Raw genomic sequence first — 24530 nt, forward strand, 5'->3', positions numbered from 1 at the left:
AAAACAAGAAGCCTAAAGCTAAATTTTGATGTCCTTTTATTAGTATACTCAGTTACCAATTCTTCACTTAAATGTTTTATTTTGACAGAAACACTTGTTCAATTAAAGTAAACATTGAAGTTAGATTCTGTTCATAAGATTGGCTTGAAATACTTATTATATTTATTGTAAAGTATATCTTTTAAAAAAAAAATCACTGATAATTTTCTTGCTCCTAATCAACTATTTTCATGGGTGATAGTTACAAAATGAGCTCCTACTGTGACATCTTCAGTTCTTAAGAAAAGGCAAAAGAGGTCGGCAAGATGATTTGGGAAATGTAGGAATGGACTTTTCCTTTTAAGATGGCTTCTGTGTCAAGATTTGGTGTCCCTCTGTTGCTGGGAAGCATCTTCATCTGTTTCTGCATATATAGTCAAGCCTGCAAAATGACTGAAATGGTTCTATTATTGACAGAGTGTGCAGAGCTCTCCAGTTAATTATGTCAGGAAAAACCCTGCAAAAAGTCTCAAGCTGTAATAACAGGTGGTGGTAATAAAAGAGCTGTAGTTGTTACCTTCAGGAAATGCCACAAAGCAGCTTTGCTGACTTCATTGTGGGTTAAATTGTGTTATCCAAAGTACTGAACTATTGGAATTGATTTTCCTGTAAGTCTGGAACCATAAGGAAAACCGTAGGTAACTTGAGAAGTTGGTTGTGGAAGACAAGGAGGCTCTTTCTTCCTGGCTGCTTGAATGAACCGCAGTAAACAGCATCCAGTAGATGTTGCCATCAGGTAGACTTTCCAAGGCTTCTGTAAATTAAGCTGTTGGTCCCAGTAAACCATGGACACAGGCCTACTTATACAGATGCAGTACTCACTGTAGTAAGAACAGTGCCAGCACTAACAACTGAAAGCTTCATTATCGCAGCAGCTGACAGCTTGCAACTTCCCACAACCTCTCCTGGAAGCCAAGGAAGCTCGGCATGTAGTGAAGGAAGGAAGTGAGAATATCAAGGAAGGTGCATACTTGCTATAAAAGGATTCAGTCAGCAGAGTTATCCTAAAGATTTCTACTTTCTTCCTTTTTGTCCTTGCAACAAGGATAGGCTTTTTGCTGCTTTTTGTGGCCAGATGATGATCTATTCAAAATGAAATTTGAGCTAAAAAATTCTCCAGCTATTCATGTAAGTGAGCTGCAGTGGGGAAGCAATAGGGACTGATGACCTGACCACAGTGTGGGAATAACGCACTGGATGGAGTGCGTTAGCCAGGTAGAATGGCTGCTGCTTCCAAAGGGCTGATGTTGGTTAGGGTTTGTTTCAGCTGTGTCATTCCACTGCTCCATCAGTAAAAGGGTATTCTTCACTGGAAGTCTCTCAAATGCTGTTCACCTCTTTTCCAGTGTCTGCAATAAATGTGTCTCGGGAAGATTAAAAGTAAGGAAAGGATAAACATTGCTGCAGTGAAAGTATGCCCAGGAGGAACACCAGCAGATCAAAAGCTTGAGCTGAATTTAACTGAATACATGCATCTTTGCTGAATTTGCCTGGAAAGGCAATTTCACATTATGTATTATGCTTTATACTGGTAGTCATTTTCTAATTAAAGGTTTAATAAAAAAAGCCCCGTATCCTTTGCTTTTTCCCTATGTTGGAGAAAATACACCAAAACTAAGAAATTATTTATTTTCAGTGGATTGTTTCACTTATTGTAATACTTCATTATGAGCTGACATTCTCTTTTCCTTTCTCTCACTGTGTCTATCCTGGCTTTTCTCCTTTTGCCCTCTCCAACTCCCTTTCCCTGCCCTCTCCCATCCACAAATCCCTCACATCCCCACAGGGTGCCCTGCCGTTCGATGACGACAACTTGCGGCAGCTGTTGGAGAAGGTGAAACGTGGAGTGTTCCACATGCCACATTTTATCCCTCCGGACTGTCAGAACCTCTTGCGGGGGATGATTGAAGTGGATGCCTCGAAACGTCTCACGGTAAGGAGCATTTGCAGTAAGTAATGTGATCAAGGCTTTGTTTGTCACCTCATTGCAGTTGCAGTTCACTAGCTAAGGTAACTTGGTTTACTGCCTTTCCTGTGCATTTCCTCCTGAGCAAAGTATGAATGAAGCTGGTGGAGACTTTGGAAAGAGGTTAGTCACCTTCCCTTTTAAATGTTGGGGCCAAATTACCTTTGTGTTGCTTCTCTATCTTCGGAATTCTTCCCCACGTGCTGCAGTGGGTATTTAGAATGTCATAATCTGATCACAGTGCTCCTGACCCATTAGCACATTTTGGAATCCACCTGGTTAGTCTGGCTCTCCTAGTGGCTGTGACAGTTTGTCAGGGACGTGATGTGATTGTTTGAAGGTCAAAACAATTTGGACTGTTCTTTGAAGCTTTGGTGTTAAACACAGTACGCTCTTTTTACGTCTCTGAAAAAAAGTGTGACATCTCACTTCAAGCCACACAGCTGCATTGTATTCTGTCCTATGTGTGCTCTGCGTTATCCTCTGGCAGCCTTCAGAGCAGGTGCCTTCTAGTCTGCTGTTTCATCTTGTGCCCTGAGCATGATTAGGCCCACAATGCTGTGCTCTAGGCATCCAGCACTGCATCTTTGTAACTATATCCCATCGCTACGACCGAGAGCCTGCATGGATGAGCACAGTGTAGTGCTTGTATCCTTCATTAATGCTGTATTAATGTTTGGGGGAATTAAAAAAAAATTAGCAGTTAAAATCACTTTGGAAAGCAAGCTTGCCTGCTTGTCAGTGGAGGCTTCAGCCTTTATGGGTACGTTGCCCTTGTAAATCCTATTGTCAGGCTCTGGTGATGATTTTATGCAGATCTACTAAGCTCACAGATTCTGAGTGGGAGTATGTATAAAGAAATGTAAATTTAAAACTCCTCCTGGTTCTTCAGTCTGCTAAAATATTTATAAATAAACTCTCAGATCAGTGCTTGGCTTCTCTGTTGAGATGGCTAACAACAGCATCAGTCTTCACCAGCTGTGATGGTGCTTTTGGGATGCAGACACCTGTCTGCTAAAAAGTGGACCTAAACTCCCTTCACAACTGTCTTTACAGTATTACCTGGCAGCTGCAGCCAGGTTTTTATTTTGTTCACTACAAAATGAGGTCATATTGTGTTTGGTGATGTAGGTGAGAAGTTCTTCATGGTGTTACTGGTATCCTTACCTTTGCAAGACTGGTAGCTGTGACATTGCAGTGAAGGAGTAACACTGATAAAAAATCAAATATATATACTGGGCACTTTAAAAGCCCTTTTTCATTAGATTTTTAAAGATAGAATGAAAACAATTTTATTATTTTTCCCCAAGTATTTTCATGGACAGAATGCTGCACTGGCAAAGGCTATATCCTGAGACCTGAGAGCTGTTCTCTATGACCAAGTCACTAAGCCACTCTCTATCTGTTTCTTTTCTATAATGTAAATTCAACAGTATCCCCTCCCTCACAAACTGGATAGAACAAGGCAGTAAGGCAATAGATGGTAGGGTCCATAGTAGATGGATAGATTAGACCGTGAATGATGAGTGTGCTGCCTTTTGTCTCCCAGATACATAGACTGCTGCTCTTGCTCAGGAAACCAGCACGATACAGAACAGATGAAACGTTCTTATTTTTCTCTCAAAGATCTTAGTGCAGATGGCTTGAGTATGTCAATGAGCACAGATCATCAGACATCAGATCTTCTTCAAACTGTTAGGATTTAATTTTGCCAGAGAACACTCCAATTTCTTAATACTGCCTGAAGGTTTGAAGTTTTGTGATACAGCAGAGGCTGTACACACACAAGAGAGAAAAACGTTAAGGTAAATCAAGGTCTCAGTGATCCCCTCATTTTCTTGATCACAAAGAAGCTCTTATTTCCTTAAGGAGAAGAAAAAGAAAAAAAGGATCAAATTGTTATTGACAAGTATTCAACAGTGGATTGTGAATAAGAATTTGAAATAAAATGCATGTAAGAGCTGAGAGCTGGGAGGAAAAAGAATAGCTCTTTGTTACTAGCTGCAATCTTATTTTCCTTATTGTAGGTTCTCTTGGTTTGCTGTCCCTGCTGCTGTCACACTTCCCTTTCAATGCTGTTAGCGTTCTGGTTACTTAGAGTGCTAGGCTGAATGGTGCTCTTTGTTTACGGCACAGGATCTAGGAATATGTAATTTATTTCAAGGAGAGATCTGAATTCTATTTTAGCTGTGTCCTGCAAAGGAAAGAGGATATAAGTATGGGTTTGTTTGGAAGCCTCTATTCCTAGAAAATCTCTAATGAATCGGGTTGATATTTATATAGAAAATGTGAGCGAAATTGTGGCTTGGGTACAGTAAGGGCCGATGTAGTGATCATTTGTTCAGTATCTTACTGGTGAATTCTGCAGAAAAATAGAGTGATTGTAAGGTCACAGGGATTTTTCTTCTTCTATTTTTCTCTTCCCTGCTCTGCTTTGTTTCTTTTTTTCATGTGTATCTTTTTTTCCTTTTCATCCAACTGCATTTCCCCCACTGCAGTAATTGCCATTTCACAGTACACCCACACCTTCCCCAGTCCATCTGTTAAAATGATCAACAAAAACAGAACTAACTTTCACGTTCAACTGTCATCATTCGGCTTCAGTGTTACAGCTTGAGAGGATTAATGGAGGGGAGGGCACTCAGAAGTATTGCTGGTAGCCCTTTCCTGTCTTAAGAAGTTGGCATTAAGTTTGATATGATTCATTTATAGAAAGAGGACTTCATCTTAGTGGAGTAAGGTTCACACTCACTGTGTATTATGTAGTCTGAAGGATGGATAGTCAGATGTGGCTGACTGCTGCCCTTGTTCAGCTAAGCATGCTTTAGGTAAAAGAATCAATGTTTTTCATTCAGTAGAAGCCCCTAACTGCTGGGTGTGGTATTTCTGACTGCCTGTGCTCAGTAAGGATTAAATCAAGCAGGCGGTACTGCAAAGAGTGAATGCTGAGGTGGTTGGAATTGGAGTGGGCTTCTCTGAATAGCACAGCCTAAAAAAGCTTGACTTAGTCTACCTACATGATGTCTGAGGGAGAATGTACTAGTCATCCATATATATGCACTGGAGGTAATTACCAGGGAGAGAAGGTTTAAACTGAAGGAAGATACTGGCACAAAAACAAATGTATGTCAAATAGCCTTACATGTAACTAGACTGGAAATGAGAAGAAGCATTCTAGCCCTGTCAGTGGGATATGGGGACAGCCTTCTAGCGGGAGTAGTGTCAGGAGGGAAAAATGAACTAGTTTTAGGTTTAGTAAGCCTTATGGAAGACAGTGAGAGCTCTCAGTGCTCACAGTACTGCAGGGTATGATTCCTTTCAATTATGTGCACTTCGAAAAGTGAATGTGTTTTCCTTGGAGGTTTCCAGTGACTCAGCATCTCTGCAGTGGAGAATTACAGTTGCTGTGGTGGAATCCATTTGCATTATCTGCTGTTTTCTTCCACAGAAACAGGAAAGTAAAGAGGAGAAGCAAGAAGCTTTGGTCCACTTTCCTGTTAAAGAAGAGTGAGCATTGTTAAAAGTGTGTATGTACAGCAAGTAGGATCAGAGCAGATCAGTTATTGCAGAACCAGGGATTGTGATAAAGCCGTTATTGTTCCCAGTGCTGACATTTTACTTGAGAATGAAATGACTTGTGTTGGATGTCCACATAGATGATAAGGCTGAAATATTAGCCAAGTTAAATTACCCAAATTTTCAGTCTCCTCTCTTCTTTTTTTTTTTTTTTTTCCTGGAGTCTAATGTGTGCTATGATGGTATTATCTTTATTGCTTTTTAACTTCTAAAGCACAATAGAAAAAACAGCTTAGGGAAAACGGGTTCTGCTTCCTTCATTTTTCTAGGCCTTTTGTTAAGGTGCCTATCACATCATTCAAATTGTCTTCTCCACCTGTGGAGTGTAGGCAATTGTCCAGTTGATGTATATAGGCTGTAAGCTTTCGGTTGCCACAGGCCTATTCTTGCGACGTGCACTTAACACAGCAATACCTTGCCCTTGTTGAGGTCCCTGGAGGCTGCTATAGTACGACTGCTGCTACTGATGGAGGTGATGGTTCTCCTGCTGTTGTTTGTGCTATCAGCTTGAATGCTTTGGTCAGGAAAAGTCTGTATCTTGACATTATATGGTGAGTTTAAAGCTCAGACTAGAGAATCTTACTGAAGAAGATTTATCTGAGGTGTAGGTTGGTTTGGTGCATGGATATGTTTGAAACTGTGTTTTCTGGACAGGGAAGTTTGAAACCTGACATGAGTTCAAGCTCCAAATCTCTCATCTTTATCTTTGGACTTTGAGAAAGTCTTTCTGCAGGTCAGAACTTTTCAGCTTGGCAACCACTCTACTGAGATCAGTGCTGAGGATGTAGACCGCACTGTCTTGTTTTCCATCTGCCCGTCTGTCTCCATCTGTTGTCCCCTGTCTAAGAATTTAGACGTAAGCTTCTTGGGGGAGGAGACCTCCTTTTCTGATGAGCATGTACAGTTTTTCATCAAAGCAGATTTATGAATGTGGGTCCTCAATGCTACTTCAGTAATCAATAAGGTCAATATGTATACGAGGTATTTTTTTGTAAAACCATTATGAAGGAGTTCCCCAATTCCTTCTATTGCAGCATTTTAGCTTGCAGAATCTCTCCTCTGACTGTGCTTGTGCAATGGATCTGAACATGTTTCAGAGATGGCATCATGAGGCAATCGCCTGCGGTGGCTGGGGGATGTTAGAAGCAGCATTTTAACAACTTCCATAAAATGGCATTAAATTTGGCAAACTCATGTACAAACAGCAAGAAGAACCCTCTGGGAAGGGCTGTTAAATGCCTTCGTCACTTACATGCACTTAAACATTGTGTTTAAATGAAGGCAGGAGGAGTGAGATTAGCTCCCACTGTGTATCTCCCTCCCCTGCATTGCATAGTAAAAAGCGTACAGACTTCTCCTTGTCAAAACCAATCGCCCTCCCATAACCCTCCTGTCACTTTAATACAGATGAAAAGCAACAAAGCATTAATTAATTACCTTTAAAAAAGCAGTGAAGATGTTGGCAGCAGCAAGCACACACTTGTAATAATATTTCAATGCAATTATGTCTGAATCAGAATAGAAATTGGTTTTGTGGAGTACTGTACATATCTGGGGTATCCCTGAGTACTTCACAGCAGTGATTTTGATGTGGATGGAGCTGCAGATGTGTAGGTAAACAACAGCCATTGTGTTCTCACATGAGAGCTCTCATGCCCCTTCAAATAAATGTATATCAAAGTGCTAAGGGGATTCTCTTTTAGAAATTGCCGTGGGATCATTAGCTCAGAGGAGGTTGGTCAGCAGGAATGGGCAGAAGGGATTTCTCTTTGACATCTTCACTGAAGGAGCCCAGGGGGTCTGTGACTAACGCAGAAACTGGTGGCCCTTCTTCTTCCCCCTCTCTGACTTGCAGAATGAAGTGCTGTTTTTCTGCATATTGCAGTCAAAAAGAAAAATGTGACCCATAGAGACAGAAAATGCAGCAGAAGAAGCAAGCATGAAAGAGACTTGGACATCGCTTAGCTGTATCATCTGCATCTTGTCTGAAATCATTAGCATCTCCAACCCTCCATGTGTTGTATAGGAAATAAGGAGCAGAGATGCATCTCTGTCTCTTTTCAGTGGTACCCAGTGCCAGGACAACAGACAGGCACAAACTGACACACAGAAGGTTCCCTCTGACCATCAGGCAACAATTCTGTGCTGTGTGGGTGCTGGTGCACAGGAATAGATTTCCCAGAGAGGCTGTGAAGGGGTGTCCTCCTTGGAGGCATTCAGATGCTGCATGAATGTGGGCCTGGACAGCCAGCTCTGGGCATCTCTGCTGGAGCTGCTGGGCCAAAGGGACCCATAGGTCCTCATGGTTTTACAAAGCAAGAGGTTCACTCCTTAGCAGATTCTTGCTATAGTATGCACCTGATAACTAACCATTTTAAAATCCTACCTTGTGAAAGGCATACAGAATAGTCTCTTCTAATTTGTTTGTGCCTCAGCTTGCAAAGACCAAGAGGAAGAAGAGTGCATCTCTAGAAGGAGAACATACATAGATAGATATGATTGCATAGATATATACATTACCTTCTTGAATTAAACCACTCAGGGGAGATGGCATTGTGTCTTGAACACTCTGCACTTCTTTTAATTGTGCAGGGGTGAAAGGACTTCTTAATAGGGGAGTCTGTGATGAAGGGAGCTTCCTTTGTCAGAGCTGAGGCCTGCAGTCTGGGGTTCTGTGTCATATACAGCAACACCAGAATGAACAGTAATAATAAGAAAAAAGACAGATGTGGCCCTGTGCTCTCTTCTAGTCCAACTACCAGAGTTCCCATGTCTAGAAACCACGTGATGTCAGGAAACACAAGTTTCACCTTCTGTCAAGCTTTTCTAATCTGTATTCCCTTGTTTCTTTGTTTTCAATATAAACCCTGTCTCACTTTAAAAATGACCTAATATAAAGCAGACATGAGATCTTCTGGGTCTCCCAGGCAAGGAGCTGTTGTTCCATAGTGTGGAGGCCTCTGATCCCCTCCTCTCTGCAGTGAGCACTTACTTTCTATCTCTGAAATGTTGTTGTTTGTCCATTCCTCTGTTGTTTTGTTTTTTTCCTTTTGCTCCATGATTTTCGTTATTCTGGAATTGAAGTGGAAAGTAATAGCAGGGCAGCTGTCTCCGTTCTTTCGGACTGGTTTAATGGGCCTGTGGTTTCATCTTATAGCTTGAATTTCCTTCCAGCTCTCCACTACTGCTCACTCACACGTTGCACAAACAGAAGCCTGTTTAGTAGTGAGTGTGCACATTGTTCTGCGTGTACAAAGGTTTTTCATAAAGGGAAAGCAAGAAATATCATCCTTATAATGAATAATCTCTGGCTATCAATAAAAATTGCTTTTCTGTTGTGACAGTGCTTCAGGAAATAACTGGGCTAGGAAGATTCAGCTGTAATCTGAACAGTTTGGGATTTCTCTCAGAAAAAGCTGTTGCTTTTTTTTCCCCCTGCCTTTGTGAAATACGTGGTCATCATGTAGCACATTTGTTGGCATCTGCTTTACATAGATGGACAAAGCCACTGCTAAGCTTTGGTCAGTCCTTCATTACATAATAAAATGCTTGTTTGTGAAGCAGGAAAGAGGGAAGCAAAAGAAATTCAAACCTAAACACAAGGTGCTGGAACTATAAATAGCATTTTTTGACATGAAACCCTGTTCCAGTGGGTCTTTAGGTTTTTTAATGGTAAATGTGAAGCATAGCAAGCACAGATCTTGGCAGAATATGTCACAAGTGCACACTTTGTTTTGTTCATGCATAATACCTATTTCAGTTTTTATTTCCTTCTCTTGCTCTTTTCGAAGCAAAACTAGGAAAGACCTTTTAGCATAAACAGTCAAGCATTATGTACATACTGAAGGGAACAGTTTATTAGCTTCAATTCGATTGTAGAAGGGAAGGAAGCAGGAAGGTAAAAACAAGTAACCAAAACATTTTCCTGTGAAGCGCTGTACATATGGTTTTCCTGGGATTTGCTCCTGCCTTGTTCCCTTTTCCAGAGTTATAGCCTCATGTGCACTGGGGTGGGTGAGGATGAGCGTGATCTTTATTCAGTGAGAAGTTCCTCCCATTTGCATGGGTCCAGCTCCGGCATGGCAGACTTTGTTCTTAATAGAGGCACATGGGGATATCTTATGGAGTTTCCTCTTACGTTTTGCAGAACTAATTTCCTGTTTTCTTTTCTTTGCAGCTAGAACATATTCAGAAACACATATGGTATATGTAAGTAACATTTTAAGTTCACTTTTGCATGCAATCAGTATTGATGATGTTATGAAAGCTGGTGTGCTGTGGATGTTTGAAAGGAGAACAATGGAGTTTGAGAGCAGATTTCACACAAGTGGAGAAAGGGGAAGAGATCTAATGTGATTTTCTTACCCTCTGCTCCAAGTATAATTTCATCTCTGTAGCTTCAAGCTAGTAAATTTGTTTACAGTGACTAACAATTGTCTGAGGTAAGATGTTCAGTCCAGCAGGTTGCTGTTTTAAAAATATACCTGAAAGTGACCATGATTTTAAAAAAAAAAAAAAACAACCAAAAACATAACAGTCATACTTGGTTTGCTCTTCAAGTCATACAGAGAATCCCTTGTAATACCTTCTTGACAAGAGAGCTTTCGCTTGTTCCTTCTTGGTGTCTTGGCTTTTCTCTGAAATAGAAACAAAAATGATTATATTGATAAGTAAGCACCTGAGAACAAGAAACTGTCTCAAAATCCTTGCTGCTTCTTCACAGCAAGCTAAGGGGCTGCTTGTGACCTTGTAACCTGTTGATGTGAGAGTAGCTCTGTGACTTGATTAAAAGCAGCAGTCTTGACAGTGAAGCAGGAGGTCTGTGAGAAAAGAATGCACCTGTCGAGTGGTTTGGGTATAAGGAAGATTGATGGCTTTAAGCAGTGACCTTGCACTTTGCGTATCCCTTCCAGTATTTCAATAAATCTAAGTAAACAGCATTTTTTGTTTATACTCACGATAACTTAATTAACCTGAGGATATTAAATAAGGAAGTGATACCTTGATACATGCTTCTGGGTGTCAGCATACCTACACTTTCCATGTGTGGGTGATAAGGCAAGTCCTACCTTCATAATCCTCCTCTCATTGCTCTTGGGAAATATTTGAGGATGATATGAACTGATATTTAAGCCTGTCACTGGGAAAAGAAACACCTTTGTTTTGATTTGTTTTGTTTTCTCTAAATCTACCTTATGGGCAGCGTTCAGTTGCTGGCTTCACTGACTTCAATAGGACCCGAGGGCATTCAGCAGTTTGTAGAATAACATGTTTTGTTCTTAGTTCACCTGAAATGGTTGAAGCACTTTGCCTGTGGCTTTTTCACATTCTCTGCAGTTCCCAGGTAACATGGCACCTTCCAAAACCAGAGAAGGAGTTGAGTCTTGTTTGCTGCAAGTTTTTTTGTTTGTTTGTTTAGTTCTCATGGATAAGTGTAGGAGAAATGGAGGGGGGGATCTCTCTAATTGTAAATCTGAATGAGCTCTCCTGTAATGTTTGACAAGAAATTCCAGAAGTAAAATCTGTTTATACCAGGCTAGACAGTTGGTCTTCTGATGACAGTGAACAGGTTTCTGCCCCAATGGAAATGACATCTAATGCTGTTCTCAGAACTATAAACTGAGGTTTGCAAAAGCTAGTTCCCCCTGTGCTCACAGTACAGTCAATGAAGAGAGAGAAAGGCTCCTTCAGAAGAATGTTCAGATGGCCTAAAGCAGAGTTTCTTCTTAAAATAGCTTTTTAAACGAGTCTCTCTCTCATTCTTTCCCTACTATCCATGGATTGACCTAAGGAAGTTAACCTCCTTTGGCTAAATTTAGTCTGTGAATAACCCTAGCACCTCCAAAACTCCACTGCTTTCATCTGATAATGTTTCACAGCCTCTTTGCCTTCATTTTGCCTGGAAATTTTGATGTTGGCAGAGAACAAGTGGTTACAAGTGTTTGATGCTGTGACTGTTTTGCTCGTATCTTTAACATTATTTCATTTGTAACTAATATCTTATGTAAAGTCTTCACTCTTTGTCATATATAAGCTGCTAACCTGGAGGTTGTACTCGGAACATGATCTGTCATTATATTTGATGCTTCAAATAAATATTCAGGTTTTTGTGAAACTATGGAAAAAATAATTGCAATCTCAGCGGACAGAAACGTCTCGAAAGTTGAAGTAATGATTCACAAGCCTAAAAAAAAGAGGAGAAATCAAAGAGAAACCTTTCATCACCAACCTCCAGTTCTTCTTGCTCTCCCACCCAAATGAATTCAATGAGGCTTTTTAAGCTTTTTTAAATGAAATAATTTATTTTTACCTCAATCACAGGTTAGCATAAATCAGAAAAACAAAACAAAACAACAACAACAACAACAACAACAACCAAAAAAAAACAAACAAAAATCACAAAACCCAGCAGCTGTTTTCACTTTTTCATTATTATTACTATGATTAAAACAAGAAGGCAAGTAAATGAACTGTTTCAGTAAATATGTGCTACTGTAGCACTGACTTATTGCCCTAATTGTGAAGATAGCAAATTTACAAAAATCAGAAGAACTGTGGTACCAGCTCTGCTTTTACTCTGATGTGAATGTGCATTTCAATGAGGTTCACAAGAGAATTTCATGGAGAGGCTGAAAAAGTCTGCCCTGTTCTGGAATCACGTCCATTGTATGCACCGTTCCTCACAAAAGAGGCAGGGTTTTAAAGCAGCAATTACATTCATGCAAGACTTTAAAAAATATACGTGATTTGCAGTATTCATCGGGTGACATTGTTTGATGCCTGTGTGGGTTGAAATGCAACAAATTTGTCACTCTCTACCAGACTGGGAATGGAACAGGCAATACAGGCATGCCAATCATAGCAGACACCTGGTGATTTTCATTTCCTGAAGGACTGAATGCACTGCCAAATGAGGAGGCACCTCTTTGCAGATTTTTCTTGTCCCTGATGAGTAGGTGTGAATATTCCTGCCTGTGTCTGAGGCTGACCAGGTGCCAGGCATAAGGAAAAACCACTTTTCATTGCATAGAAGGTAACAAGTTGTGCTCCAGAAATGGCACCCAAGCTGATGGATATAAAAGATGATTGCAGGTGATACTTGCTAAATACTAAGATAACTAGTGGGAAACCTGGGTTTTCTGTGAATTTTCAAAAGCTGTAATTTCTTTTTAATATCTCAAATTACCTCAGAGACCTCTAATTTTAATGTAATAAGTGATTAATGAAGTCAGTTCCTTCTAAAACTGATCTGCAGATCATTAGAAAACAAAACCACTCAGCTGCTGTTCAAAGGTATGTCCTGCAAGAATTTATCTTAATGACAAGGTCATCGCTGGCTTTAGTTGTGCAAAGCTATGATCTTGTCTTCGCTTTTTACCTGCTGGGAGCTAAATCCTGACACGCTGTAAGTAATAACCAGCTGCCAGAGTAGTTACCTCCTGAAGACAGGGCACTCACAGAGTAAGACATTTCTGTGGTTGGACAGGATTTCCTAATTTAGCTCTTAGATTTCAGGACCATGTCATCATTTCTCAAGATGTAGAGACTTCTGTGAGAATTCATGGAGGCATCTGAAGCTGTATTTTGGGAGCTGAGACCTTGAGCTTTTACGTATGATGTTATTTTACTTCCCTCCTGACCTACTCAAGAAAAATTAGGGTTACATTTAAATTGGAGCTGCTTTTCTTGTGAAGGTACCTTGAGAGCTTGCTTCTGAGCCTACAGCACTTTAAGCCTTGCAAGTATGTTTAGAAGTTGTGCTCACCTTATTTCTGCCAGTATTATGAGGAAGTCTTTTGTCCAAACTGCCATTTGATGCATTTTAGCTATTCCCAATTTCTGTTGTCCACCCTGGAAGCTTGGCCTCACCTGTCACACATTCACACCATGTAATGGAAAGGGAGGACCTCACCCAAAGGTATGAAAACCTCAGCATCACACAGAACATCACATCAAACTCAAGTATTTAGGTGTTTGGTGTTGACATAAGTTGCTTCTTGGCCAGCTAAACAAAAGCAATGGACAGTCAGGGTACCTGAAATATATATTATTCAGTCTGTTAGAGATATCCTGATGTCTTGACCCGTTTCTTGTAGCCAGAGCTTTTAATTGCAATGGTTAATCAACATTTCCTGAGTCTGGTGAGTGGAATGAGAGGATTATGAAGAAAGGCTGTGTTAACTACTTTTAGAAGAGTAATATGCTCTGCTACTAATGGTGTGTTCCTAGGTTTGCCACTGACCTCAGGCATCACACTTGGGCCAGAATTTTTTTTGAAGAGAAACAGAGTTTGTCATATTTTGACATGTAAATAAAGAGCACGGTTTTGCCCCAAATCTTTTGAAGTCTGTGACATGGGAACCTTGACAGTGAGATCTCTTAAATCACATTGGAAGTTTCCAAGTACAAAATGGCTGCAGTGCTTGTTGTAATCAGAACTGGTGGAACAAGGGTTTGTTCACAGCTTGTTCTTTCAAAGGGAGTCATTCAGCTTGTACTTTTCATCCTGATAGCCTGAGGTCTGGCTGATGAGACAGCGTCTCTGAAATCATTGTAGTGTTTTATAAATATTTGGCATAAGGATGCTGAAACAGCTGCTTAAATTATGAGAGCACTGGTAAGTGAGGTTCCTACTGCCTCTCTGACTGAATGCAGGCATTTCTCACAAAAAGACCCGAATCCACAAGGTGCTGATCACTCTCAGCCTTCATGGCAGTTTCTTCTGAAGAGAGTATCTGTCTGGTTGTGAGATCTGGTCTCTCAGGGGGGACTGAACAAGCTGTTTCCATCTGTTGCTGTGGGCTGTGTTTCAGAATACAGGTTCATTTGTAACTCATGTTTCTTTTTTCTTCTTCTTTCCCTTCCCCATTTCTCTCTCTTATCTTCTTCTCTCTGCAGAGGGGGTAAGAATGAGCCAGAACCAGAGCAACCAATCCCTCGAAAGGTGCAGATTCGTTCTCTCCCTTCCTTGGAGGATATTGATCCAGACGTGTTAGATAGCATGCACTCGTTAGGCTGCTTCCGTGACCGAAATAAACTCTTACAGGACTTGTTGTCAGAAGAGTAAGCACTTGCTCAGACTTAATATCAGTTGGGTCTCTGTGGGCTGGGATGCTTATTGTCCTGGGGAAAGGTGGAGATGACTTTGACCTGTCTGTGGTTGTGAGGGACCTGTATCAATGCCTCACCCTCTCACTACCCAGTGGCCTATGAACTGCTGAGAGAAAGCAAGAAGTCACTGGGCCTTTCTTAACATAGTGCGTCAGTGGAGATGTGTTGCTGTCTCTTCTCTTGCTTCCAGATGTGGTCATTTCATGTAAAGGTGGACCATGCAGTCTGAATGGAGAGGCATCAGTGCTGCTGTTTGTTTTGGATATGCCTTTGTTGGCAAATTGTTACTTATTTCAAGCTGTGCCTGAGACTTGGTGTGTTTCCTGATGTGCTGTGAGGGATATGTAGTGAAAAGAACTCTTAAGGGAGACCTGTCTTGTTATCACTCTTGGTTTGGACATTGTGTGAATACATTACCTCATCTGTCCTGTGCCTCTACTCCAGATGTGTGATGGGGGAATTGTATTTCCTTCTCTCACCAGCTGCTTGTTGGAGACAGCAAGGCTCTCAAAAGCTTTGTGCATTGTGCATCTAGCTTGCAGATACATGGCTATTTCCAACTTATTTAGAGTAACTGTAACTGTTTGAGAAGAAGGGTTTGTTTACATATTGTTTTTTCTCCATCAAATTTAAATATTTTTTTCCTTTTTTTTTTTTTTTTTTTTTTTTCAGAGAAAACCAAGAGAAAATGATTTATTTTCTTCTACTTGACCGGAAGGAGAGATATCCTAGTCATGAAGATGAGGATCTTCCCCCTAGAAATGAAATAGGTACCAAAAATATGACCTCTGTCAACATGAACCTCTCTCAACTAGTTCTTCTTTGCCCTCTTTTTTTTTGGATCCTCAAACCCGAAACAGTTTACATCATTGGTGAGGATCTGTGGCCAAAGGTGGGCAGATCTGTTTTGTGATTAAACTCAAAGGCTTCATTTTCAGGACATATCCATCAAAGCACAGAAACATCCACGTTGGTCTTGAGCCAGAAGTCTTAAAAAACTTAATGCAGACCCCCAAGCTGCCTCTATGCAATTAGATGAGGTTTAGGAGCAATGTAATCCAGTGGTAGAATTTTATTATTACTGATACATGTGCATGGTTGCAGAGATGCTGCTTCTGGACTTCTGTTAGTAAGACTGTATCATTCACTACATGTCTATAAAATTTTATATGTACATATCCTCCGTTGGAAGAATGAATATCACTTACCTGTTTGTAGTACCTACATTATAATACCGTTTTTTTAGATTATCTTAAAAGGATTTTAAACGTTTAATATGCAGTAAGATTATATATATATCATAAAGCTCCTGTGATACCATTTTATTCCTGAATTGTTCTTTGTTAGTATTTTAAAATACTGCTGATCAGCGAGGACTACATTAATATAGATAGACAACTGGAAAAATGCTCCCCCAAGGAGCTAACAGTGTAAGTGACTCGTGCTGTGCATACTGACAGAAGTTTAACTAGTAAAGCATTAGTCACGTCTATCAGTGGCCCAAAATAGCATTTTTATATAGTAGAGCTGTGATTTGTAGGTCTTGTATTTCACTCATTTGAAGGCAAAATGCTCTTTGACTGGAAAGCCTGTTATCTCCCAAGCCTACAGGACAGTGATATATTAAAGTATAAGTTTGTTAATACTCAACTGAATTATTACATTATCAAAGTTCCAGGCTGCTGGACCTATAACTTTACATGGAAATTCTGAGTCAACCTGGTAGTTCTTTAAGCTCTTACCTGGATGGAGCTGCAGAGATTATCAAGCATCTTCGCAAAGAGGGGTGAATGTGCTTGTCATGGGTGCTCCAGCCAGAAGTCCTTTGCTCAGTGCAATTTGTCATCTAGCACTTCTCTCATCAGCTTTTGACTCACACAGATTATCCTGCAATGTAAAGACACCATCTTATCTTGGAAATGCTACTACTGTGAGAAAAGCAGGGTGACTAGAGTCTTCATATCCAGCATGTAAGTGGATACACAGTTGTGCCTTTAATGCTTCACATATATCTTTCTTCCACATGCCAAAGTATGTTGAACTGAAGTGCTGTTCTCCACTCCAGAATTATTATTTTTTTGTACACAGGATGATGATGTTCTCCATCAGGAAAACATTACTCTGAATATATCATTGTGCGGCATTGGCACATTTTAGACTCTGAACACTATTCTTTGAGTGTTTGTTAGTTGTCATCTGTGTTCCACAGGAGGTTTCTACCTCCGCTATTCTCAGTGGTATCTCTGAGAACATGGGGCAAGGTTTAATTAAGAGCAGTCATGCTTCTCATGAGTATCTCATCATTAGCCATTAGCAATGGCTTTGCATAAGCAGAGAAGAGCAGGCAAAAGGTAATGGATATAATATTAGCAGCTTGAAGAAACCACATTCATGAGAGCTGTTTGTTGCCTGAGTTCTTTCAAAAAAAGAAAAAAAACCAACAAAAAAAAAAAAAAGTACATCTCATTTTATTTTGCCTTTTCCTCCTTCTTTCCACATTAGATCGTGTAATGGATGGATGTAGGTAGAAATAAAGATTTAGCTGTCTTTGACTAGCACTTTCTTTTCTGATATCTCCTTTGAATGCTTCAGCTATGTAAAGCTTTCTCAGAGGTTTAGAAGAGGGCCACCCTCACCATCTTGTGAGTCCAGTTTCCTTTTACTGAAAAGAAGGAAATTAGAAATCTGTCAGTAAAATACATACACATCAACTGATGTCTCCTTGAGCAAAAGGCTTATGTGAAGTGGAGATTCTTAATAAATCAGAGTAAAGGAGATTCATCCCGGATGTAGTGTCTTATCCAAACTCAGAAACTGAACCTTTTTTTTTCCTGTCTTTCAGATGAATGACTTTATATATATAATAACTTAGGCTCTTTCCCTGTAAAAATCCTTGAGAATGTCTTCACTTCTGTGATATGAAGTAAGAGGAAAATACATCTCCAGAACTATCACATATCAAGACTGGGACTTGAATGGTTTTTTTTGTTTCCCTGTGAAGTTTTTCCAGAGACTCAAGAACAGAAGTGTGTGCACTGAAGGTTTTCCTATTTTTAATTCCTGTACTGCTGCTAAATCTCCAACTGTTCTTATATGCCACCACTTTAGTCTTTATGGAGGATGACTGTGTACTTTAGTATCTTTAGATCTGACAGTGATGACAGACTCGGTACCCTGTGGTTTCTTACTTAAAGCCTTTAAAAAATATGTACAATACTTGCAGCCTTCAGCCATGCATAGTATAGATTTGTAGCCAATTTTAAAGAGAAATCAAATACCACTATTAGAAGCTCTTCCACACTGATACAAACTTTTGGATGTATTTTCCATCAAACCCATGTGAATTGCTGTTGTTGAATTTATTGATGCATTTCAGCACCTTATCCTTTTGCTTATTTCCTTTCTTTCTTAGTTTAAAATACATATTGGAAATCAATATCGTCCAGCATCTTGAGCAGCAGAGATTGATATAAAAGTATCATTTGGCTTGTTAGCAATATCCTTATCCTTCCTAATTGTCCTGCTGATTCCCATATAGTCCTTCTGGCTGCTATCCTTCTCTCAAGCTTCCTGTAAAAAATACTGTTGTTCAAGTCTTTGGCTCATTCCTCTTCAAATTCCTATTTATATTGTTTTTACTGTTCACTTTATGTTTAGCCTAACCATCACTTTTGCATCACTTGGCTGAATTTCCATTTGGTAAATTGTTTTGTTTTGAACATGCATGGATGAAATTGCCTTTAAAATTTTCTTTTCACATACTGTTTCTCTTACCATTTTCCTTCTTATTATTTAGACTCTATTATTAACTAACCTTGATGCAGTCTGAGCTTACTCATCTCCTTTTTTTTTTTTACTTTCTTCATCTTTGCTCTTCATTGTTCTATGTCATCTTCTTCCTACTTCTTCCTTTTTAAGCTGCACTCTTCCCCTTTCCTTTACAGTGTCTGGTAGTATCCTTCTGCAAATCTTTGTGTTAACTCTCTGTATAGATAACAAACATTTTAACAGTTGTTCTAAAGGATCAATCATCCCTTGTTCTTTGTGTTTGGAGAGCAGGAGTTTGACATGTCTAACCTTGTCCCAGTTCACTTGACGGGTTATGTGTGTGCAGCTGAAGTACAACTGCTTTGTTAGGTTTATCTCTGTTTTTTTTGTGTAGCTTTATGCACTCTGTGTTCTTCTTGCTAGTGTTTTCTACCATCTCTCTGTTATTGAACATAGCTTGAAATAGAGTGAGATACAGCTATTCTTCTCTAACTCATTTTTAACGTAATTATTACTATTAATGCAAATAATAGTTGCATTATATGGTAATGGGTTCAGTTTCTATCACTGTCTCATTTGCATTTGGGTTGTACTTGCTCATGCTCATTGTTTCACGAATAAGCCCTTCCTTTCAGAATCAGATCCTAAGCACCATGACGTAAGAGAGAATAAGCAAGCAAATAGGAGGGCAGACTCATAAAAATAATATGATCTGGCTATGCAGTAGTGATAGAGTTTTAGAAAGAAATCCTGGCAGAGGAAGAAGCCCTAGGGGCTGAACGCTGTGAGCTTCTTTGTAACTGCAGAGTTGAAGGATGTTTTTTCTTAAGGGTAGTCACTCTCTGATAAAATTAAAAAGGTATCTGTAAATACAAGTAGGCAACTCAAACAGTCCAACCAAAGCAAGGAAAATCTTTCCTTATTTATTTTTCTGCTTTCTTCCTTTTTACTGTTTAGATGCCATCAGATATATTAGTATTAAAGGAACTCAGCAAGTCTGCATTTGTTTCCCTTTATCACCATGGATGTGTGTATGGTTTGGCAAGTCACCTTGGAACATTTGCTGTCATGCAATTTGGTATCTAACGTCTATTTTCAGAGCAATTTAGGTGCTTCTCAGAGCTGCAGTAATTGTTTGTCTGCACCTTTAGGAATGAAATGCCTTTAAGTATCTCATTCTTATAACTCAGTTTTCAGTCAGCAAAGTGAAAGTAGCACTTTGATGCCTCATAGAAATGTTATACAATAAAAAGTATAAAGCACTTCAGTTACTACAGCAGTAAAAGTGATATGATGACCCCTGAGATAGATTTCAGTAGCTTTCATTGGAGATTTATCTCAGGTAGTCCAGAATGTTTAATTTGTAATGCTGAAGGAGGAAACATATAACACAGCAGGGAAAAGCTGAGATCTAATACTGAAGATGCAAAAAAGAAAGAGTATGTTTTCAGAGAGACTAACACAAGTCTGAATTTAGAGTGTACTTATGTCCCTGTGTTCCATTTAATCTAGCTAGAATGGGCATGGAAAGCAAGCTGTAGAAACCTGACTACGTATCAAGGATCCCTGGGTGGCATACACTTTGTCTAACAGCTTCTGCTGTAGCCTGTGCTATTATCTTGTTATTACTGTTATCAGCTTTGTAAGGTAATTTGTGCAGTCCGTGCTTTGGTCATACTTTTATTTTACAGTGCTCATACATTCAGTAGTAATACTCTTCCTCTCTGCAGATGGATTGCAACTTAGGTCTTAATGCTTGTAGATTTGGAAGAATGTGCAGATGTTCATCTCCAAAATAACTGTCTCTAGAGGAGGTGTGAGAGCCAGATATTTGAGAGAGGATGTAGCCAACCTGTGTGAGGTAAGTCACAGCCAAATTCAGCTGACAGTGTTTTCTTTTCATAAAGATCCCCCCAGGAAGCGTGTGGACTCCCCAATGCTGAACAGGCATGGGAAGCGACGACCAGAAAGGAAGTCGATGGAGGTTCTCAGTGTGACAGATGGCGGCTCCCCAGTCCCTGCTCGCAGAGCTATTGAAATGGCACAACATGGACAGAGGTGGGTCCCTCCTTTACCTGGGAGCTGAGAGTCCCTCCTGTCTGGGTTTGTTACCCTCTTACATGTCATGCATACGGAGGAGCTGTGGAGCCCTTCTGTTCACAGCAGCACTCATAACAACTTCCAAGCACACTTACAATGTGGTCTGGCAGCCAGCAGCGCTTATTCACACAGGAACAGAAGTCCTGCCAGGAACTTCAGATTTCTGTTCACTTGCAGCTATTGCTCAGGAAACTGCTATGTCCTTTGGGCAAAATTCATCTCACCTCATTTTAATGGTTGAGAATGTAGGGATTCAGTCTAAGCTAGGTATACAGGCTGTCACTATAGGCACTGGGTACAAATGAAGTCTTTGGGAGATCTCAGATTATGTGTCTGCTATCCCAGCAGTCTTAAATAGGATAAATTAAGCTCTGGTTGTTCTTCTCTGTCTCCATAGCCTGTAGCAGGAATCTAAATGATGATGATTTTGGATTAGGTGCCTAGCTCTTAGGCACTTGAAATTAAATGAGATGAACCTCACCCTCTATATTGCTAGAATAGGTAGAGTCTGGAAGGCCCTGTGCAGGCATCTGTGGATACCTTTAAAAGATACTGTCAGAGCCAATATGCATCTGATCCACATAAATAACCACGCCTGTAAATTGATGAAATTTGTGTAATTTTACCTCTTTTCTCTTAGAGAGAGTATTATTGGTGTGGAGAGACAGCAGAAGAAAATGATATTTCCTCAAGACAGGTTCTGATGAAATAAGAGAACTGTAGAAGTTCACTTGTGTAAACCATGGGAGTTGCTTCCTCAGTTACTATGTCTATCCTAAAGGCAGCACATGCGTTTGGATTTACACTTGTATAAATCAATCAGTATTAAAGAACACTTAACACTTCACATATATATATACTGATGATGCTGTAACTTCTGTTTCAGCTTTATGACATGATTATTTTTGTTTAGCCATTAAGATCTGCCCAAAATGAGCCTTCTGTTCTTGCTCAGAAACTGCATGTGCTGACTGAGAACTGAGTGAAGACCATGGAATTCCTTCCAGTCCAGAGACCCCTAGAATTTCTAGAAAGTTTTGCTGCCAACTGTTAAGAGTTCTGTTTACAGTGAGGAGAAAGTGCTTTTCAGAATCTTTCTATGACTTATTTCAGATTGTATGTGTGGTCTTGAGATAGACTTCCAAACAGATTTTTCTCTGTACTGTAGTTTTGAAACTTGTCTTTGGGTGTGTGGTTTATTTTGATATTTAATGTTTGGGTTAAGGAAATGTTCAGGACAGCGTGCACTCTTAAACGTTCCTGGTAGGCATCAAAGTGATAAGGATGGAGATGACACTGACAAACAGTTGCTCACTCCTTAATCAACTTCCAGTGTTTAATCTAGTACCTGGTAGATGTACGAGCCATAAATTGCCCAGAGATGAGCCAGACAGAGGTGAACACTTTCCCCCACCCTGAGGCTGCCTGAGTCGTACTCTGCAGCTGTTTGCATAACTGTCCAGCTGTGAAAACAAATAGGAAGTAGTGAGATGAACAGTTGAAGATAATGATCCAGTCCTGTTCAGCCAGTCTAGAATGTGTTAGATTGATTCTGAGATTTTCTGAGGACTGAAACCTTCCATCTCTCAGCTTTGCCTTTGAATTCAGAAATGCTGAAGAAGCAAAACTGTGTCTCATTATACAAAGTATATCTTTTGCTTTTAAATACCTCACTTAATTGTGGATGAGAAAGCATTGGAAGTCAAAGATCTGAGATGAATGCGAGCACTGGAGGTACATGTCCAGGTGACATGAGTAAGAAAGGGCTTTAGCTTTAAGTAGGAAGTAAAACCTTCCAGTCACAAAAGAGATACAGGGAAATGCATACCACATAACACATGGTTGGACATAAAGGTGTGATTAAGGGTGGTGGAAGGGATGTTGTAACTCCATGATTGATGATGATGAGCTTTGTACTGCTTGTTTTGGAAGGGGTTGATGGGAAGATAGTATTTTACTCCATGTCTGAGCTTCCATAACTCATGCCATTCCACTTCCACAAATGACAGTGGCACTTTTTGTGTTGCTGGCAGCACAGTCTTTTATAACATGAACTGGCTTCATTAACAAACACCACTGCATAGGGATTGTCTGGGGACGATGCATTGCTGATGGGGCGCCATCTGTCAGAGCAGTCAGTAACAAAGAGACAAGTGCCTTCCACCAGGACTGAAGGATTTTTAATGGCTAGCAGCATATTATTTTCCATGAAATGACCCACTGAGAGTGGATTTAACAGTGCTAGATCTCAGATCCCAGAATTGGATGCTTTTTTTAAGAATGACATTTTTTGGTCTGGATAGATGACTGTTCAATGCTTTTATCCTGTAATATACCAGGAGGACAGGGAGGTGGACTGTGGAAACATGCTTCCTATTTAGACATAAATGACCAGTACAAACATCTGGAGACACAGGGCCATTGCTTCTTTCTCCAGCTAACCAGTTGGCAGACTCTTCTAACCATGGGCAGAACACACTTGTGTGTCATGATTTAGTCCTATGTCCTCTTTCCCAATAGTAAACGGATGTTTTGTTGCAAAAAGGGGATTGATGTTATAACTTCTGATTTTATGTGTCTGTGTGATGAGCTGTGCTTTTGGTAAGCAAGTGGGGACTCTACAGGCATTTGGTCTGGGATTGTTTAAGGGCACATCTTTCCACTGAGATCTGGAACTTGGCAGCTTTGAGCAAAACAGGCTGAGAAAGTGTTAGGTGAAAAACAGACGATTAGTGGATTAGTTCTGAATAATGTGTAAGAAGAATTCAATACAAGCACTGCTTTTTGAGCTTGCTGACACCTTGGAATATTTGTGCTGACCTCTCCAAGTGGTCTCCAGTAGATCTTTGACTGTGAATGACAAAATTAATGTGCACAGACACCTGATACTTGTTTTTCCCTGCTAGTTGTCCACCTAGAAGGTTCATAGTTGCATCTCACTTGAATCTGCTTTTCTGGTATTTCACTGTATTGTCAAAAGAAAAGAGGTAGATTCTGAGCTTAGTTTAATACCATATAATTCATCCCTTGGGCCAAAATCATACACACAAATTAGGATTCTGTACGAAAAAGAATCCTTTGGGGATATATCTGAAATTTTCGCCAGCTCTGCTGGAAAAGTCCAAAAACTTCTAAAATGTGCTTTATTTTATTTTCTTCTTGTTATTGAAGTGGATAACTTGCGTGAAAGATTAGCTAATATTAGGAAGCTGTGTTCTGTGAAACAGTGGAGCACATCACCAGTGAAACGTATTGTGGAGAGCTGCCCCTTTAGCAAAGCATAAGGGATTTTGCTTTTAAGCTTCAGGGATTCAGACCAAAGATATGGGGAAGAGTTGGGAGTAAGCGGTAAAGGGGCTCTGTGGCCTAATTCAAACCCTTTCCTGGTTCATGCTTAGTGTTGAGATCTTCTAGAGAAATCTAAGTAATGTGTGCTTTTGCTATTAATGCCTTCAGGCATGTTCTATATGCCCTGGACAGTGTGACAAAAGTAGATTGTATCTGGGTTTTCAACTGGAGAAAGAAGAGCAGGGTTTACAAGTATGTTTGGGGGAAGTCATCTTAGACCTCTGAAGTCCAGGGGAGATTATGAACTTCAGCTGTATGTAGGCCTAACCCATAGCTGTTAATTAAAATAAACATTTCAGTGCATTGCTTAGAAAGGGGAGGATGGGTTGGGGGGCTGGGTGTCCAGCATTGCTTCAGGTGACTCTCTTTTTTAAATGTCCACACTAGTAACTCTGTTTTCTCGCTTTGTTCCTGCCATAGTAAAACAATGTTCAGTAAAAGCCTGGATATCTCTGAAGCCAATCCCAAATTCAACAAAGAAGAAAGGTATAAACACTGACAATATGTTCCTCTCCTCTACCTCACTGCTGAGACCTTAAAGATGCAGTACTTACCTTCTCTGTATGGGGACATAGCTGTTCCTTATTAGAAAGAAACAAAGAGAGTGGGATATTTACAGGCC

The 24530-nt window shown here is 40.1% G+C and overlaps 1 protein-coding gene across 19 annotated transcripts in view; it reads left to right on the forward strand.

Moving 5' to 3' along the window:
- BRSK2 (BR serine/threonine kinase 2) overlaps window positions 1-24530 on the forward strand; it is a 288040-nt gene that overhangs the window by 218477 nt on the left and 45033 nt on the right. For 12 of the 19 annotated variants that reach the window (XM_032444828.1, XM_032444827.1, XM_032444826.1 and 9 more), the window contains 6 exons: window positions 1826-1972; window positions 9759-9790; window positions 14480-14644; window positions 15365-15462; window positions 20368-20518; window positions 24329-24394. In XM_032444828.1, the coding sequence (XP_032300719.1) occupies window positions 1826-1972; window positions 9759-9790; window positions 14480-14644; window positions 15365-15462; window positions 20368-20518; window positions 24329-24394 (659 nt within the window). The remainder of the gene's footprint in view (window positions 1-1825; window positions 1973-9758; window positions 9791-14479; window positions 14645-15364; window positions 15463-20367; window positions 20519-24328; window positions 24395-24530) is intronic. The other 7 variants (XM_032444838.1, XM_032444841.1, XM_032444843.1 and 4 more) reach the window with 2 other exon arrangements.

The sequence above is a fragment of the Coturnix japonica genome, chromosome 5, assembly GCF_001577835.2.
Source record: "Coturnix japonica isolate 7356 chromosome 5, Coturnix japonica 2.1, whole genome shotgun sequence".
Taxonomy (NCBI): Eukaryota; Metazoa; Chordata; class Aves; order Galliformes; family Phasianidae; genus Coturnix; species Coturnix japonica.